This window comes from Sus scrofa, chromosome 11 (genome assembly GCF_054392235.1).
Source record: "Sus scrofa isolate SSC_HxYL_T2T_F1_AM1 chromosome 11, Sscrofa_HxYL_maternal_Yorkshire_Landrace_v2.0, whole genome shotgun sequence".
Classification (NCBI taxonomy): domain Eukaryota; kingdom Metazoa; phylum Chordata; class Mammalia; order Artiodactyla; family Suidae; genus Sus; species Sus scrofa.
The window spans coordinates 83312680-83333220 of record NC_139393.1 but is presented as its reverse complement, the minus strand read 5'-3'; the positions used below and the strand labels follow the sequence as shown (position 1 = coordinate 83333220).

Here is a 20541-nt window from a genome sequence, read left to right as displayed (position 1 = left end):
GAACTTAGAAAACTCAATATTGTAGAGCAGAAAATGTTTTAAGATGGAGTTACATATTTAATGTATTGGGAAGCTAAATGTGAAACAATAAAACATTTCTTATATGCGTAGATCAATTCATTGAGCGGTAAACAGATCGCATTGATACCTAATAGTTATCAGAATATGCATTATGATTAAAATTTCATGGGACCTGCCATACTTGGGATGAAAATAGCAGCCTTTTCCTCAAGGTTTTCGCAGTCCTTCTGCCATGACATATGCCCTTCAGAACTGGTCCTTCTGCAACGCGTCTGCACCCTACCTGCCACAGCATAAGATCTGATACAGGGTCTGGAACTTGGTACGCAGACAAAAACTGTGGAATGAATGAACCACAGGGTACCCTGATGCAAATGAGCCAGAAAAAATAGATCCTTCTGGGTACCAATAAAACACACTTTTGTAAAGAGCAGAGACAAGGCAGTTCCCTTTGTGGCTCAGTGGAAGTGAATCTGACCAGCAACCATAAGGACACGGGCTCGATCCCTGGCCTCGCTCGGTGGGTCGGGGACCCGATCCGGCGTTGCTGTGAGCTCTGGTGTAGGTCGCAGACGTGGCTCCAATCCCAAGTTGCAGTGGCCGTGTCGAAGGCCGGCAGCTGTAGCTCTGATTCCACCCCTCGCCTGGGAACTTCTATGTGCCGCTGGTGCGATCCTTTAAAAGAGAGAGAGAGAGAGAGCGCGCATAACACTCTCCGTTTTTCCCATCTGTAAAATGGAAACATGTGCATGCAGAGCACCTGGTGTGGGTTCAAAGGATGGTCATTAATATCTAACCTGATTCATCTTTGTATCATATCTAGGATAGTGATTGCACAACTAAGGGTTTTATGGTATTTTTTGAGGTTGAGGTTGACAAACTATAGAATCTCATTTCCTAAAACTTTAGAAGTCAAGGCATCTGACTTCTTCTAGACTCTGCACACTTAGCCCAAGCCTGACTGAGTTATTGTTCCTCCGGACTTTCCAGTAAATCTCACTCTTTATTTTATTTTATTTTTTTATTTTATTCTTTGTCTTTTTGCCTTTTCCTAGGGCCGCTCCTGTGGCATATGGAGGTTCCCAGGCTAGGAGTCTAATTGGAGCTGTAGCCACCGGCCTACACCAGAGCCGCAGCAACACAGGATCCAAGCCTTGTCTGTGACCTACACCACAGCCCACGGCAACACTGGATCCTTAACCCACTGAGCAAGGCCGGGGATCGAACCTGTAAGCTCACGGTTCCTAGTCAGATTCATTAACGACTGCGCCACAATGGGAATTCCTAAATCTCACTCTTTAGAAGAGAATCTGTAAGCCGGGAAATGTTTCATATCCTTGAAAACTCTTCTAAAATCAGCTTAGGTGAAGTCTCCCTTGAAGATAGGTCACATATTATAATTTTACTTTCTGCAACAAAAGCTTTTACTTTGAGCAAATGTGTTCTCCTCCCAAATCCTCTGTATTCTTAGAGCAAAGTGCTGATATGCAATTTTACCAGACTCTATAGCTTCAAGGCTTTCATCATATGTAGCTGCGTGTTATGTGTCTAGCGGGAAAGCAGGGAATTTACTGAAGGTTAAATCATTAGTTCCCACTCCTATGTTCTTTATGCCTTTCATGAAGAGCTGTAGCCTGCAGATCCTGACAACACAATCGTTGGGAGATGACACAGTCTAGCATTTATTAAAATAATATTTATATAGGTGCAAAGATTTCCTGCTTATTTAACTAGCACAGGCATATCTCACTGGATTGGGCTTTGGCTTATCGTGCTTTTTACAAATCAAAGTTTCGGAGGCACCCTTGTCAAGCAAATGTCTCAACACCATGGTTACAGCAGCATTTGTCCACCCCACAAGTTTGTCTCTGTGTCACACTGGGATAATTCCTGCAGTATTTCTCACTTTCTTACACTTACTACGTTGGTGAGGGTGACTTGTGGTCTTCTGTGTGACTACTGAGACTTGCTAGAGACTCAGCTGATGATGAGCATTTTTAGCAAGAAAGTACTTATAATTAAGGGGTGTATATTGTTTTCTTAGACATAATGCAATTGCACACTTAGCAGGCTACAGGATAGTATAAATATAACTTTTATATGCACTAGGAAACCAAAAAATGCATGTGACTAGCTTTATTGGCATATTCCCTTTATTGCTGCGGTCTGAAGCTGAACCTGCGGTATCTCCGAGGTGTACCTGTATGTTATGAAAATTTTAAACATATTCGACAGTGAAGAGGATAATATAAACCCCATCAACCAGCTTCAACAACTATCAACAATTGCCACCTCATGGCCCATCCTGCTTTGTCCACTTCCACATCACCCTCAAATTAGATTCATTTGAAGCCATTCTCAGACATTGTATCACTTAACAGGCGAATATTTTAGGGTAATTCTCTAAGCTATAAGGAATTAAAAAAAAAAAAAAAAAAAAAAACGCACAAGGGGAGTTCCCGCTGTGGCGCAGTGGAAACAAATCCGACTAGGAACCATGAGGTTGAGGGTTCAATCCCTGGCCTCACTCAGCGGGTTAAGGATCCGGCACTGCCATGAGCTGTGGTGTACGTCGAAGACTTGGCTCGGATCTGCTGTGGCTGTGGTGTAGGCCGGCAGCTGTAGCTCTGATTAGACCCCTAGCCTGGGAACCTCCATATGCTGAGGGTGCAGCTCTAAAAAAAAAAAAAAAAGGAAAAAAAAAAACCAAACAAACCACAACGCAGTACCTTTATCACACATAATTTCTAGCAGGGGTAATTCTTAAATTTTGTTGAACATCTAGAGTCCATATTACACTAATTAACTCATACTTTTTCACACTATATGCAAATCAGGATCCACATACTGTCCATATATTTAACTGGTATATATATGTGTGTGTGAGTGTTAGATCTATTTCAATCTCCAAGTCATCTCGTTCCTTTACATTGTTATCCTTGCATTTTATACGCTGAAGAAATCGTTTGTCCTGTTTCTCAGAGTCTCAGGTCATCAGCTCTGTTTGCGGAACGCAGCCCCATAGTTTAGTTTATCAGGTTCCTCTGTTCTTGGTTTCGGTTAACTAGTTGTTACATGAAGAAATGTCATTATATTCCGGTTTTCTACTTTTCTTCCTTCTCCTTCCCACCTCCCCCATCTTTCCTTCCTTTGTTTCTTTCTTGGCAACAACACTTGCTGTGCATCCGGTGCATGTGTTCGCCCCTCTTGTAAAGTTAGCAGGGATCGATACTCACTGCACAGATTCATTACTTGCTAGGAGCTGGACAATTTACTTGCTCTACATCTGTCACTCATTATTTATTTGTCGTGGGACTGCATCAAATTATATTTATAAATTAACTTAGGATCTGGATCTTTACAATATCAAGCCTTTCTAAGACTGCAGTATGCCTTTCCATTTTTTAAGTGCGATTGTGCAACTTTCAGGAGTATATTATAGATTCCTTCACTTGGGCTACTTACAAATTTTTTTAATGGCCACACCTGCAGCATATGGAAGTTCTTGGGCCAGGGATTGAATCTAAGCCACAGCTATGACCTACATTGCAGCTGCAACACCACCAGATCCTTTAACCCACTGCACCAGGCTGGGGATCAAACCTGCACCTCTGCAGCAACACAAGCTGCTACAGTTGAAGCCTTAACCCACTTTGCCATAGTGGGAACTCCTCCCCTATGCCTTCTGATAAATTATTTTAAGAATATATCAAGGTCTTTTGCTTTGTATGTTGATTTACCACTTGCTACTTGTGTCAAATTCTCTTATTGTTTGTGGTAATGTTTTCATTTATTCTTTTCAGGTTTCTAAACTTTAATCATCTCTGGAACTAAAAATTTTTGCCTGTCCCTTCCTCACTGTGCCTGGAATTGCTTTTGCTTTTCTAACATCACAGGCACTGAACTGTTCAAGGGCATTTTTGTCTTGGTTATTATCTTTCTTCCTTTTTTTTTCCTCCTTTCTCTGCTGCCCCAAGGCACATGGCGTTCCCAGGCCAGGGATCAGAACCAAAAAGCAGGTGCGACAATACCAGATACTTTAACCCACCATTCCAGGCTGGGAATCAAACCTGCGTCCTGGTGCTGCAGAGACACCACCAATCCCACTGAGCCACAACAGGAACTCTGGTTATTATCTTTCTGATCATTAAATGTCATAAACTTGGAGAGAGGCTCTTCCATTAGGAGACATTTTCATAGTGCTAGGTACATAAATAGAGAAGTGAGAAGTCATGAGGCATAAGTATTACATGACAGAGAGGGGCAGACAATGATGTAATTATTTAGTTAGGTTGATATGGAGCCCCCTGGAGTGGACTCTGGAACTCAGATAATTTAGTGCACCTTTCCAATGAAGCATCAAACTACTGTTGTTTTACACATTATATATATAACATTTTTAACTCTAAAACTGTTTTTATAATATAATTTTTTATAATATGTAAAATAATATGTAAACGCTCTGACTTTAATCAAGGCAAAGAAATCAGGACTAACATTTCCTATTAGCTTCAACAAATTCCCATTTAAAGTATCACAGGCATCCATCTACCCTTGGAGAGCTCCTTGAGAGAGACGGAAGCTGGAGATGCCGATGTTTGGGACTGCTTTTTAGTATCTCCCCAAATGGTCCCTGTCCTAAGTATATATCATTTATGGATGTCACTTATGGATGGACAGTTGTCAAAAAATACACACATTTACTCCTGAGTAAGAAGAACCACTAGCAAACCCACTATGAAAGTTTCCTCCTTGGGAGCTCACTCTTCAAATTTCAATGGAAAGACATTTGTTAAGCTCGTATTATATACGAAATGCAGCACCAGATACAACTGCAGCCCTGTGGGAGTTCTAGATCAAGAACCCGAAGTTGAGCTTTGGGTCAAGAAGCTCAAAAGAGAAGAGAACAGATACTCATAAATGCACCAATATTCTTCGGGGTTTGACTCCGAATGTAATATTGATCTGCTGAGCATTTTTCTGCAAGTTTTCAGTGGAATAAGGAATAATGCGGTTCACATGCTATGAGCAACTTAAGAATCTAGAGCATATCGGTCAAACCTCAGAAAGGTCACAGGCAAACGTAGGAGTTTGCTAAATCCACTGTAAGATGAAATTTGGATTCATCACCAAGAAAATAACTGCATTATTCAAAATGGCCCCTTAGTACGATGGAGCGCAATAATTAAGCCTGATAAACCTGCGTGGTACCTGCCAGGCAAAGGTACCTCTTTTCAAATATTTCTTGTTTTTGTAATTTGAGCCTAAAAATCGGTCTTGAGTTGCTACGCAGAAGTATCTGAATCTAACTTTTGGGAGTTTCTGTTGTGGCTCAGCAGGTCAAAAACCCGACAAGTATCCATGAGGATGCAGGTTCCATTCCTGGCCTCGATCAGTGGGTTAAGCATCCAGTGTTGCCATGAGCTTCAGTGTAGATGGCAGATGTGCTCAGATCTGGCGTTGCTGTGGCCATGGCGTAGGATGGCAGCTGCAGCTCCAGGAACTTCTATATGCTGCAGATGCAGCTCTTAAAAAAACAAAACAAAACAAAACAAAACAAAACAAAAAACTAGCTTTTCTTATATAACAGCGACTTGTTCTTTAGATTTGAGAAAAAAATGCCCTTCCCTGTTATATAAAAACCTCAGGCCATGAACATATTCTAAAATATATAATTAAAATACTTAAGAGCAAGAAGGAATAATAAGGAATATATGTAACTATGGTCAATAAACAAGTTTTAACAAGATAACATAAATATTTTGCACATTTCAGCTGGCCAGCACAGGCTTGATAAATACTTGAGTCTGGGTGTGGAGCAGGTGGCTGGGAGCCCGGCCTTGGTGGAGGGCTAAACAAGACACCACTCCACCTGTGATTTGTGCAGGCTGCTCGCCAAGAGGTGGAGAAACCATGAGGCTCATTAGAGACACAAAAGCCTGCCTGTCGTCTAAGACAGAATGATAAGGACTCAACATTCAAACACCTGCTGTGAGGAATCCATCCTTAGAGGCAGCCCACGGACCTGCATTTGCCATTGGACAACCTACCGGTCACGCTGTGGATTGCTCTCTTCCTGATGTTTATCACAATTTTTTAAAAATAATAAGCCACAAATAAATCAAGCCATGGAGTCCCCCTTTCCCCATTCACCCATGGATGCAAAAGCATATGGGGAGAAGAAATTTCTGGCCTCCTTGGGCTTCTTTCATGCTAGACTTTCTGTAAAGTTCTGCAGAGAAATAATTCGTGACGATTCACCCTGGATTAAGTGAGTCAACATGATTTAGCATCTACGCACATGATGCTGCGCCACCTTTTTTGAAATAAAAAAAAAAAAGGGAAGACTTTGAAACCATTTTCAGGTGAACTCACTTAAGCGGTAACAGTTGCCACCCACCAGGTCTTACCCAGGTCCAGGGAGCTGGAAGGCGACCCCAGAACCCCTATGGCCGTCCTCGTGTTTAGTCTCCGGCTCCGTAAGTCTACTGCCATCTTGACTTTACAGATAAGGACACTAAAGCTAATTCCAGATTCTTGATCTTGGCCAAGGCAGTGCTGCTAGTAAGTCACAGAGTTGGGGTTCAAGCTCATTCTGTTTAATTCCTTATCCGGTGTCGCTAACCAACTTCAACACAGCATACCTGAATTCTTCACCTAATAGAATGCAGCATGGTTTTCTATCTGTCCACTTCTACCTTTGGGCAGGTTTATTTTTTCCTTCCCCGCTTGCTAAAGCAATTTTCTGGGGTGGGGGGGCCCCATCCACAGCATATGGAAGTTCCTGGGCCAGGGACTGCATCCAAGCCACAGCTATGACCTGTGCCACAGCTGCAGCAATGCTGAATCCTTAACCCGCCGTGCCTCAGACGAACTCCGCTAAAGCAAATTCTATTTCTACTCTTAATTTTTAGGTATACTTAATTTGAGTAAACTATTCATACAGTACTAGTAAGATGCCTGAAGAATCCTGTGATTGTCTGGTACCCTGAGTTGTAAATGGATTAAAAAGAATCGGTGCCTCTTCAATCTATTTTTACGAGTTGGCCATAGTCGTATTTATGTGTCACATAAAGTGGAATCTAAGAGCACTTAGCGTGAGAGAGTCTTTCCATTCTGATTTTTGGCTGGAGTTTCTGAAGTCAGTCTGTGCCCTGACTTCAAACAGAGATGCCCTCGTGTCTCTGACCTAGTTGAAATAGCATTTCATAAGCACAACTCTGGTCTTCACCTAACATTACCTTTTTTAAAAAAGTGCTTCTATTTTTTTTTTTAAAAAGATCGTGCCAGTTTACAAGACCACATAAAACAACGACTGTGTCAATGAACCATTTAAACAGAATGGCGGAGCACTTATTTTAATTACGCATTTGCAAGAAATAATTTGAATAGTCTATAAAATAAGAAGAGGTAACTTGTTGGGAAAAAAAACATTCAAGTGAACAAAATTTCCAAAGAAACACACTTACTTGTTCAAATTCATTCTTTTGAAATTCTTCAAAGCCAAAGATGTCCAATATTCCAATATCCCAAGTGTGCAAGCTGAAACAGAAGAGGAAGGAGTGAGCAGGTGTCCCTTACCCTGCCCGCCGCTACTTCCGGTCTCAGACATCTGGCCACGCCACCTGCCACTGACAACTCGAAGTAAAAAACATCCCCGTGATTATCTTAGAGTTTGGTGAAAAACTGAAGACTAGGAAGAGAAGCACATTCTTCTAATGCTTTGATTCAAACACAGACACATGAACGAGAACGCACTGATTTCGAATGTCACATGTAACGCTATGTGGATGGTCACATTTGCGTCCCTGAAACGGTCTCTTTCCACAGACTTGCTTTCTTTGCAGGAACTTAAGCCCACCTGTTCAGTGGGTCTCACCCGCTAAAACCTGTATCTTACTAAAACCACAGCAGCAAGGAGTCAAGCAATTTCTCCATCACACATGAGCATGATAACAAGTTACATCACCATTAATCATGCCATGTGCATGTTCTTAGGTAGGTCAGGCTGAGCCATTCCTAACATGAGATTACGATTTTCCTAACACAGTTTTGTGTTGTTTTATTATGGCCACACCCTCGGCATATGGAAATTCCTGGGCCAGGGATGGAATCTGAGCTGCAGCTGTGAGCTACGCCAGGCCACAGATCGAACCTGCAGGCTCCCCAGAGACCCAAGCCCCTGGAGTCAGATGTTCAGCCCACTGTGCCACAGCAGGGATTCCAACGATTTTCCGAAAGGAGTTCCTATAAATGAAGCAGAACAATGAAGAGGATGACTTTCGAGGGAAGACGGAAAGAGAGCTCAGTAACGACTTGTTTTTTGCATGTACGTATCGCCCTTGGCACTTGCTACGGTCTAGGACGGTCACACCATGGATGGGTGTCGGAACCAGGAGACCTCACGTGACCCAGGGACCCTGGCAACCCAATGCTGTGGGGACACAGGGAACAGCACAGGGGAGTGGGAGCGAGGTGCTTCTCGGAAAGGCCCTGGTGATTCTGGAAGGCTGGTCACCCCACCCCCGCTGTCAGCAGGAAGACCGCTGGCAGGCATTTCCTGCTAGGGAAGGGATAATTCCTCCTCATGGCTCTGCGTATGGTTTCAATACCACGCTCCTTGCTGGGGCAAACGTTTTGCTGTTGTTTCCACGCAACTCGATTTGTCCAAAGGGCAGAACCATAGGAGTCCTTGCAACTCCCTTTTAGTGCCTGCATTTTCTTTTCACAATCAGGATGTAATCCTAATACTTTAAGGGCTATAATGTCACTTCAATGACCATTCTTTTCCTCTAAAAAAAAGTAAAGTAACGATTCTGTGACATCCTGTCTCTAAGAGTGCTTGTGTAGAGGGAACAAACCTGAGCTCCATAAATAAGAAGGGGCATAAATAGGAGTGTAAGTCGGGCAGGGAAGGGAAGAGCCACTCAGTGGATGTCTGCAGGGAACGGAGGTAGTGTTTTAGAAAAGCAGAGTTAGCTTTGCACCTCACGCTGTGTGCCCCAGTAAACTCTTCATGGATTAGGGAGTCAAGTGTCAGAACAGGAAACAAAGGTGATCCTTTTTTCCTGCTTTCAGTTCTGGGTAACATCAAAAGAAAATATTCTAAAGTAGGATGACGCAAATATGAAATTCGCTTGCAGGGTAAATGTTATAAGTACAATTAAATTCTGTTAGCAGTAAGTATTAGTTTAGAACACATGGTCTCATGCATTTCCATAGATTTTCCTCCAAGCATGGACCGAGTGTCCGGTCACACATCAGCCTTCAATCCATCCACAGCTCCGTCCATACCACCATCTTTATAATGTGCACAGAGCGTCCCTGGGGATACCGTTCACTTTACGGTAACCATGGCACTGAAGTTTAGAATGATCCGCTGCTTTGGGTGTGTGTGTGTGTGTGTGTGTGTGTGTGTGTTTCACGTAACGAACTGCATCACTTCTCTTGTAGGAGCTTAAGGGTAAATAAAGCTCGTTGTTTTGGGTAGGAATCCTGACTCACACACTTTTTAGTTGGATAACTTTGGGCAAGTTGCTTATATGGGGTGAGCTGAAGTTGCATCATCTATAAACCTAAGGTAACAACTCATATTGATCCACTGGATATTTGTTACAACTAGAAGTGGCATAAAGAAAGTTCTAGGGTAAGAACTGGTACAGTGTGTCTCCAACTACTGGAAGATGCCTTGAAAAATAGTTGTTTAAACTTGCTATAGAAATAAACAGGATGGCTAATAGAAAAAATATAAATGGCTAATAGGCTTATCAAAATGTCAGTCTCGGGGAGTTCCTATCACAGCTCAGTGGAAATGAATCTGACTAGCATCCAGGAGGATGCAGGTTTGATCCCTTGCCTTGTTCAGTGGGTTAAGGATCTGGCATTGCTGTGGCTGTGGTCCAGGCCAGCGGCCACAGCTCTGCCTCAACCCCGAGTCTGGGAACCGCCATATGCCGCAGGTGTGGCACCAAAAAGACAAAAAAAAAAAAAAAGTCGGTCCCATTCAAATAGCAAAAGAAATAAAACTTTAAAATTACAATGAGAAAGGTACTCCTATACACTTTTGTTGGCAGTTGAAATTGCTGGGCTTTCTTAAAAACAATTTGCTTAGGTGGCATAAAACTGTGAAATATTCATGTCAGTTGAAGCAGTATTTACAGATGCAGGAATCTACATATTAAGACAATTATCAGAAATGCAACTGAAGGAGTTTTCTTGTGACACAGCAGGTTAAAGATCCAGTGTTGTCACTGCAGTGGCTTCGGTCACTGCTGAGGCTCGGGTTCGATCCCTGGCCCAGGAGCTTCCATATGCCACAGATGCAGCCAAAAAGGAAGAAGAAACGCAGTTAAAAGACTTAGGAAAAATGATGTTCATTGTTTTACCCTAATTATAGTAAAACAAAGACAAATAACAAATACCCCACACTGAAGACAAATTAATTAAACCGCAGGCATCCTAGGATGGATGGACTGAGTGAAACTGTCAAGTCAAGAGAAATCATTATGAAAGTGCTGCGTAAAGAACAACCCCGATTCCAAATGCAGAAGACCCAGAAAAAGCAAGTCAGCCTGAGAAGAGGGCCTAGGAACGGTCTGAATGGGAGACTTAGAGGGGATTTCTTAATTTTTAAAATATTCCATAGTGGGTATTACAATGCTCTCTAGCCTTCATTTAAAAGATCCGTGGCATCCCTTTTGTGGCTCAGCAGTTCACCAACCCCACTAGTAGCCTGATCCCTGGCTTCACCTGGTGGGTTAAGGGTCCTGCGTCGCCGTGAGCTGTGGTGTAGGTCGCGGACACGACTCAGATCCCGCCTTGCTGTGGCTGTGGGGTAGGCCGGCAGCTACAGCTCCGATTCAACCCCTAGCCTGGGCACTTCCACATGCCCCATTTCGTTATTCATAAAGAATAATTAATTAATTAATTAATTAAAATAAAAAAATAAAAGATCCATGAGTAAGCGCTTGCTGGATACTTTCTGAGTGGGGGATGGAGGACCACCACGGCCTCCAGGGCAGAGGGGCGCCAGCGGAGCCCAGCAGAGACAGCAGAGGCAAGTGGCAGGTTCTCCAGGCACAGGAGGGGCCCCAGGGACCCGGAGGTCAGGAGAGATCAGAGGAGCTTCCTAAAGGCCACGAGCTGGTCCTAAGCACAGATGCTGCTGCCGGCTTGTACCAGGACCTCCCTCTCAGGCTCCCAGATCCACTTCCCCTGCCTGGTCCCCGGCTGCCGTGGCAGCGGTGGCCCTAGATGACACCCTTCAGTGTGGACAGAAGTAGGGGAAGGATGGCAGGTCTGAGTGGCGGGACGTAACTCACATCTTCCCCTTCTCATGAGGACGGCGGCTTTGTGGGGACCAGCACGGGAAACAGGCTGAGGCTGCCCAGCCGCGCGCGGGCGAGCAAAATATGTTAAAAGGTTCTAGTCCAGATTTGGGGAGGTAAATTATTCATCAGTAACTTAGAGTGGCATATCTTTGGGTGAAAGACCAGTCCTTTTGAATTATTTTTTTCACGTTTCATACATACTGGCATCCAAATTATATTTAGTGACAAAATAAAAATGATGTTTAAAAAAATGGGAAGAAAGGAAAAACCACTGTCAGGAAAAGACTGAATGCAGGCTTCATGCATTTTAAAGATTTGCAACTACTGACAGATATAATGTGTTTTATAATACAATTTTTTTTTCAAAAATCTATTCCATCATTTACCATTGAATGAAATATGCGACTGTTATTGCAATAGCAAGCTTGACAGGAGGGTGGCAAGAGATTACAGCCAGCGAAATGCCCACTGTGTGTGCCAGCCAGCGGTCCCCTCATTTCCCTCACTGATAGCTGGCTTCTGATCATACAAGCTTTTCACTCAACAGCCTGTTTCTAGCAGGGGGAGCAGACAGAGGTGAGCCAAGGAACCAGGATTCTGTCCTTCAGGCACAATTAACACGTTAATGAGATGGTCCCTTTTAGTCCGATTTGGTGCCGGAAATCTCCTGAGGGTTTTCCTGACAGTCAACAAAACTAAGTCGCATGGGCTCATCAGAGTAAAGCACACCCCCTTTTATATCAGACAAAATATTAAATGCCAAGGCATCTGTCTGCTTTTGACTTGCCTTCCAGGCCTGTGCGTATGAGCAGGGGAAAGTCTGAATCAAAGAGAATGTTTGCGACCACCTATGTGAGAAGAGGATCTGGAAGAGAGTGGCTGTGTGTATACGTACAAGGGAAACACTTTGCTGGAGAGCAGAAATGATGCGACATCGTACGTCAACTCTGTGTCAGTAAAGCTTTACCAAAAGGAAAAAGCAAGAAAGAGAGTGTCCGCTTTGAAGCAGGGATGCACTAGTTTTATGTGGGCAGAGAGGTTTGCAGAAATCAGATGTTGTCTTCAATCCTCCCCAGGCCAGGAGATGAACTAGCGAGTTACCGAAGTATTTAGCCCCTTTAGGGAAGAGTTGAACCCTGCCTGGCACAAAATCCTCAGACTGAGCCGGAGCTGAATCAGCCTCTTTGGCTGATGACTGATGCCTCAGATGCCAAATGGGGTAAGGATGAAATAGGAAAGCATCCAGATTTGAACAACCTAGCTGCCGGGACGCACCGCCCTGGGGAGCAGAGGGACCTGGAGCCCCTGGAGAAGTTGGGCTGTGATGTTCGCCAACTCTACTGCCAAGATGCCCAAGGATTGAGTGAGAACACGTTTTGCTTGTTTGCCCCTCCCATGGCGTATCTGAATCTGGAAGGGTCTCTGCGGATGCGGACGTGACTGTGGGATTGCATATCTTTTTGGAAGCTCCCACCTTTTATTCCTTCACAGAAGGCTTATCATTTTCTGAAGGCTTATTTTCTGAACACCCATCAGCAATTAGAGAAGAAGTTTGCTTATTATTTTCCAAACACACATCAGAAATTAGAGAAGCTTGCAGTTGCTGATGAGTTTAACGGGAAGCTGGGTGATTGATGGGTGGGGCTGGTGGTTACCCAGGCAGCCCTCTGCCTCCATCCACCCATGTGACACCCCGCACCCAAGGCTGCTCTTAACCCCTTCTCTCTGCACTTCTTCCCAACCAGAAACAGAAGTTAGGAGATGAAAACCTGGAGAACCCTTGAAATGAAACTTATCGCTTATTAGCCAGGATACAACGAAAGTCCCAGGATGAGGGTGACAACCAGAGCTAATGATTATTGATGAAGTGTTGCATAAAGCTACGACCAATTGCAGGTCCTGTAAACAAGGCTAATTCTTACCTATGAGGGAGCAGGATGGAGAGCTCCCTGGGGTAAGGAGAGCACAGACGATAAAAGATCATTTACACCACTTTACCCATGAAAGCAACAACTCCCAGCGGAGGAGCATTAATACGAAGGCTTTTTTTTTTCCGGCTTCGCCCAAGGCACACGGAAGTTCAGGGGCCAGGGACTGAACCTGTACCACAGCAGTGACAATGCTGGATCCTTAACCCACTGCGCCACCAGGGAACTCCAAAACTCACTACTTTTAATAAACCTAGGTCCTTATTCACTCTAAGCTGTATTTATTTTTTCACATTACTCAATGAATTGATTACATTTATAGCTGTACAGTGATCATCACAACCCAATTCTCTAAACTGTATTTAAAACAGTGACCTATGTGTAGATTTTGTTATCAAGAGCATCTTCAGAAATAAGACTCGATCTACCACACAACTGCCTTCTCCCAAACCACAAACGATACTGAGTGTATGTGGACTCTCGCCTTCCTAGGCTGCAACCACCCCCATCTGGGAACAACAGCAGACCTCATTACGGCATGACCGCTACTCAAGGGATTCTGCAGTTATTAAAACTAGCGTTAGGAAGAACTGTCAGACATATGAATTGTTACCATGATGAGAAAAATCCAGAGTAAAACCGAATGCCATCTATGTGGAATACCTGGAACCCGTACATGCTGCTGCTGGTGTCGCTTGAATCTGAAATCTGGAGCACGGTTTGGCTTCATTTACTAAAGCTAAATACATGTCTGTTAAATGACCCAGAAATCCCTGTGCCGGCAGGTGACCGGGGGCTGAGGGTCTGTGTCCCCGAAAAGCCATGCACGGGAATATGCACGGCTTTTTTTAAATCTGTATCATCCAAACTAGAGACAACCCAAGTGCCCTTCAACGGTTGAATAACTGACTAACTGGTTTTAGGTCCATGCGTGCTTTTACAGAGCAATACCACTGGGAAATCAAATAAGAAAGAATCACAGATGCACGCAACCCTGTAGATGCATCTCACAGGCATAACATTCACCAAAGGAAGGCAGATGCCAAGCAGTGCGTGAGAAGGTCCCACCTGTCACTCTGCCTGGGGTGGCATGCCAAGTTGCATGTGTAAAATCCTCTGAACTCTGTACAGAATGTGGGCACTGAGCTGTGCTACACCTCAACAAAGCGGTAAAAAAAGAAAACAAAAAAGGCCTGCTCACCAGGATCAAGGCTATGCAGAGGGCCAGAGAGAAGTGGGTAGACTATTCGTTAAATAAGAAACGGTGAAATGCATGTTTACTTTGGAAATGTCCAGCCTGACATGATGTGAGAACAGTGACCCTTCTCATGGCTGGACTTGGCTTCTAGGAGAGGTTCAAGACCTATTTATTTATTTGCTTTTTAAGGCTGCACCTGCAGCATTTGGAGGTTCCCAGGCTAGGGGTCAGATTGGAGCTGCAGCTTCCAACCTACACCACAGCCACAGCCATGTGGGATCCGACCGTGTCTGTGACCGATGCCTCATGGATACTAGTTGGCTTCTTAACCTGCTGAGCCACTAGAGGAACTTCCAAGACTCATTCATTTATTAAAATAAAGACATGAGTAGGGAAGAAAATGACCAACAAGATGTTTGAGTGGCTCAGAGGCTCAGGAAGAGATGGAACCACATTCCTCCAGCAGCTGAATCACAACAGTATTTATCCCGTTTTTGCTGTCCGTTGTGTCTAAGATTTGCATCTAACCTCTTCCCATGTCTGCGGACTATCTTGTCCCCTGAAAGCAGAGGCGTATCTCTTGGGGATGCCTTCAGATCAGCGCCTTTAGTCCCTCTAACAAAAATAAAGAGAAGTCAATTCTTGTGTTCCATCAATTCTCTGGATAACGGAGAGAGAGGCTAGAGGCAGGGTCCCCGTTATTGACATATGCGGCTGTAAGGAGGGGGAGTGGAGGTCCTTCCAGGAGCCATCAACCAACGCCTGCAGGCTTTTCAAAGAAGAAAAAAAACAATGACACGAAATCAACTCTGCTGCAGCTGACCTGTGCCGTATCCTCACTGTCTCAAAGTCAGGAACCGATTCTATTAGTCTAATTCCCCCCAGTAACATGTGTGGTTATAGCACATGCCTCTAACCTAGGATCCTGTATCTCTGCCTTCTAACCACCTTTGGGCAACTGTGCAAATAAAAACGTATATGAATGTGGGAATTCTATAGCTGTGTCTTTTCCAGGAAATGTCTATGTCAGCCTCATCTCAAGAAGCTGCGTCTCTTTTCCCTCTGGTCTGTGTCGGCTGGGAGGTAACGGGGAACGGACACCCTGCACCAAAATTCAGGACTCGGTCAGGTGCACCCAGGATGCTAGGGAGGTCCATGCATCTGCTCCAGAGGATCCAGGGGCATCGAAGAGAGGATCGGCTTGAAAGGAGCATCAGCGCTGCAGGTGTATTTGCAGGGCCCATTTTGGCTTTGGACCAGCCTGAGGTTCACAGGGGAGACTGTGAGTTAGGCCACATGGCCAAGGTCAGGCAAGCGTTGCTCAGGAGAGATGTAAACTCAGCGTGGATAAAGCTGGATGAGGTGGGTCTGGAGAGGAAGGCAAAGGCAGAATCCCAGCAGGTGGGTAATTCTGGAAGGTTCGCAGGAACAGTTCCCAGAAGCCATTGAGGTATTTCATCTGCAGTTTTCTCTGATCTTCAAAGAAGAGGGATGATGACTAATAAGGGGGACGGAAGTTCCCACTTGCTACGTGTGAACGTCCCAAATAAACGGGGAAGGGGAGGGTCAGCGGTGGGGGGTGGGGGCACGTGCTGGCAGGCAGGTGCGATTCTGCAAAGAAAGCCAGCCAGGTATTGCCGCAAATGCCTGCGTACGGGGCTGCCACACCGGCCGGACCCAGACTCTTTGTGGAGTTCCAGATCTTCTCTGGAGCGTGGGCTTGTCAGGCAGAAGCCACTGGGTGTTTTCTAGGTGAACAGACCTAGGCGTGGTTGTGAGGATTCGCAGGTGTGGTCTGATCGACAGCTTTAAACATCACCTATTAACAGAGGTACTGCCAGTTCTACTAAGACTCAAGGAGCCATTGAATCGGATGCATTTTTGCATCATTTGGCTCAGAGGGGCCAACCCAGAGTTTACCCGCGGTGGCCAAAAGCAGGGAGCCACCAGGTACTTGGACGAGTCTGACCTCTTCCAGCATCGCCAACCAGCACTCAGAGACTCACAGGTCTTGGAAGCAGAAACCAAGCCAGAGAGATAAGCCCAGCCACCATTTGTAGGCAAGTGCTGTGTTCATCACAGCCGTGGAGGTTGAGAAAATTACGATTCACCAGACATAAATGTCTTACTAAAGATTTCATGAATGTTAAGTGTCAGCCTCAGAAGAGAAAGCCAGATCTCTTATTTTTACTACCCTTTTAAAAAATTAAAACCCAGCTAGAAGATAAAATTACTACATTCATAAATTAATTACCATGTATTTCAACATACAAGCACATATCCAAAATATGAGATCTACACAACATTTCACACCTCTAGCTACAGTGAAAAAGCGCCGTCTCATTTTTTAACTTATCACGCTTTTCTTTTTTCACCAGCTATACTGAGATATAATTACATGCGATGTTGTGTCAATTTAAGGTACAGAACCTGTCGATGTGCTGTATACACATCTGTGGCAAAATCATCACGCTCTTCTGAATAGGGTTTCTTTTCTACCTTCATAAAAATTCTCTTGGAGTGCAAACCCCCCTTTTTATGAGGTTCCTGCTCCTTCAGATTTTAAAGAGCCCCTCTGGAGAGCTTTGCAACTTGATAGTAAGTTTTGAGAGTCGTACGTTCTTATTAGCCAAAGGTTTGTGATTTCACTGGCCCCAGAAGATGACGGAGAAGAGGGTCTGAAAACCCTGGGATGGGAATCATGGCAGAACCCTTCAAATGCCTCGGAAATGGAGAGCTGCCTTCAATCAATCACCCGCCAACGTACAGACTCACAATTTGTGCTTGAAAGCAGCAGCTATGAAAGTTAAATTAATTAGAGTGACTTGCAGCAAGTGAATATTTCTGACTAACCAACCACTCCCAAATCCAGTGACTAAAGACCTGAAGCACTTATTAGGGTTCTCAAGCCCCTGTGCCTGATTGAGTGGGTGGCCTGGTTGGGGCTTGGCGAGTCTAGGACAACCTCCTCCAGGTGTGGCTGGCTCTTGGCCAGCTAACAGCATGTCTCGCCTTCTGCAGGAGAGCCCGGCTTGTGTGCCTGGCGATGACAGGGATTTGGGTAACTCCTGCAGGGCCTCAGGACCGCACACCAACCTTTGTCCTGTACTCTCTCAGCTAGAGAGTGCCACAGGGAAGCTCAAATCCAAAGGGCAAGAAACCAGACTTAACCTCTTGAGAAGTGTCAAGGTTTGAATTAGACAGGCTCAGAGGCACAGAAAAAAATCCATTTTTGCAACCTGCCAACACCACTCCCCTTGAGAGTGGCTTCTGACTAATTTATTTATTAGCTCACTCACCTTTTGAATGGTTGTGTACTCAGCACCTCATTTTGCAAAGCACTTGGAGGGGTGCTACAGACCCAGATGAAAAACAGACCAGGGAGCCCCACTGTGGCTCAGCAGGTTACGAACCCAACTAGTATCCATAAGGATGCGGTTTGATCCCTCGTCTCGCTCCGTGGGTTAAGAAGCCAGCATTGCCATGAGCTGCAGTGTAGGTCACAGATGCGACCCGGATCTGGCATTGCTGTGGCTGTGACTTAGGCTGGCAGCTTCATCTCCAAGTCGACCCCGAGCCTAGGAACTTCCATGTGCCGCACCTGTGGCCCCCTCAAAAGACAAACAAAAACAAAGCAAGAGCAGAGACGAGCCTTACCCTCTGGGACATATCCACACACAGAAATGTTACGGGGGGAGGTTAAATCATTTATTGTTCAAAAGGTTCATTTTTAAAGTTTAGCTTTCCAAGGGTGCTTTTTAAAATCAGTCTTCTGACCGATTCAACGAGGGAGACGCTTTTGGAAAACCTCAGGTTTCGAGTCTGCCAGGGTCGGGTTCACACTCCATGTCCACAACATCCTGGCTCTGCGACTCGGGCCACTTGACCTCTCTGACCTCCCGATTCATTATCTGGGGGGGGGGGGACAGGAGGTCCTTCCTCACCCCAGTGTCAGCAGGGACCCCAGCACTGCCCCGCTCACAGCCCGGTTCGTGCCTCCACCACGGACCACATCTGCGCACGCAAAGACGGCCCGTTTGGAAACCTGGGTTCTGAATCAGGTTGTCTGCAGAGAAGTTCAACACGTGGAGGTGACAAAACTAAAAAGGTCCTCTAGTTGAAACGCCCATGCGCGCAATGAGAGAATTCTCTTCGAAAGACGCAAACAACATTTAAACGGCAGCCCTGACATTTTCCTCCTGGTGTTTTCTTCAGGGAGAGACAGGGTCACCGAGAGCCAGAAGGGGACATCCTGCTCTCGTTTCCGAAGCCCTGCGGCATTATTTATCCTGGCAGGACTGCCACGAGGCGCCAAGGACAGGCACAGAGGAGCACAATAAATACAGATTTGGTTAACGCTACTGAGCAGGACAGGTTATCCGGGGGTTGAAAAGCGGCCACGTGCGTTTCCCGGGAGAGAAATGAAACAAGAGAGTGGGCGGGGCCAGCAAAGCCATGAATTTTATCCATTGCCTGAAACAGACAAGCTTTAGCCTCTGCACTCTTGGCTCAAGAAAGAGCTAGAAAAGAATGCTCCATGGTTTTTATTAGCCTTCTAAAGCACTGAATTTCTTACCCATTTTATTGAGGCAATTTGGCTCTCAAATAATATTTGCAAAGCACATAGTAGTCATTATCAAAAAGGAAAGGCACTATTGTTTGATGCTAAAAATGCTGTATTTTCACAGATCTGAAAAAAATTCCCCTTTTTCCTCCCATCTCTGGAAAACATACACTTAAGGGACAAGTACATAGCTCTTTCTTGGTTCAATCAGCTGCACCTACTCTTAAAATAATTTATCACACTGTCATGATTAAAATGTATGTTTAGCCATTACTGTGTTCACAGTATGTGGTCATTTGTATAATAAGGTGGTAAATTTTTACCATTTTTAAAATTTATTGTGTGGTATTTAAAATAATTTTAGCATTATAATATGCATGAGACGTTGGTAAACCTCTAATATTTTTTATTTCTCTGGATCCTTGTATTTGAAAAAAAAAAGCATCTTACAAAATAATGAAAAGCAAATGTGCAATTACAGAGAAAAGGTTCTTAGCTCTTTAGGAAATCATTATACATATGGGTGTTTTGGTAAGGAAATGGAGCAGAAGGAGAATTATTTAGAAAGCAGGTTTTGTCTCAGATATTTTGCTAAATTGTGTAGTTTTTGGTTGTCATGGCAATCAGCACCATGATTTCAATGTCTATGCAGAAATAGAAGTCACTCATATTATATTCACAAAAATCAAAAAAATCTCATTATTTAATGGGAAAAAATATCCCAATTTGGATGAAAGGGGGAAAAGCGTGATGTGCCAAATTTATTTTTCTGCTTGTTATTTCATCTCCGAAACAAAATAAAGACAAATATTTGGAACTAAACAACAAAGGAAGATCTATGTACAAATTGTCTAGAATGCACAAAGAAGCACTCAGGAGACGCTTGATAGACTCAGGGGCAACAAAATTGTCAGAAACCACGAAACAAACATTCCAGTCGGGAAGTCAGTAAGACACAAAAGGAGAAAATTTCAAAGAAAGCCAAAACAAGACTATCACAAAACTTCAGAGCTTAGTAAAATAAATAACATAAACATGACAAATGACAAATTAATTCTGGAAAATAAATACTTCTTACAGGAACATTTCGAGAAAGACTCATCAATGATATTGGAGCATAAAGAATATTAGGAATGTAAAAGTTGTGAAACTAGAATTATAAGCGATGTCGACGGCAGGATTATACAACCAATCTGTGGTCTAGTGGGTGAAGACATATAACACGCTAAGGTGAACAATTGTCTAGAAAATACACATGCCGTTAAAAAGAGAGTTAACTTGATTAGACCTATACGATTTAAGACGGGATTCATAGATCAATTCTCCCTCCACCCACCTCCCCAAAAAAACCTTAAGGAGAATTTCATCAGGCATTCAAGCCATACATTCTCGCCACTTAACACAAACCAGTTTAGAAGAGAAGAAAAAGCAGAGATTGCTCTCAATTCACTCTTTAACATCCACTTAATAGCAAAAGATTATATAAGAAGAACAAATAAA

General features: G+C 44.1%; 1 protein-coding gene across 9 annotated transcripts in view; it reads right to left on the bottom strand.

Annotated features, from left to right (window-relative positions):
• Positions 1-20541, bottom strand: part of MYO16 (myosin XVI) — a 539824-nt gene that overhangs the window by 174657 nt on the left and 344626 nt on the right. For all 9 annotated transcript variants that reach the window (XR_014819944.1, XR_014819945.1, XM_084982290.1 and 6 more), the window contains one exon: positions 7491-7563. Coding sequence is in view for 7 of the 9 variants with exons in the window: in XM_084982290.1 (XP_084838416.1) it covers positions 7491-7563 (73 nt within the window). In the remaining 2 variants the exon portion in view is untranslated. The remainder of the gene's footprint in view (positions 1-7490; positions 7564-20541) is intronic.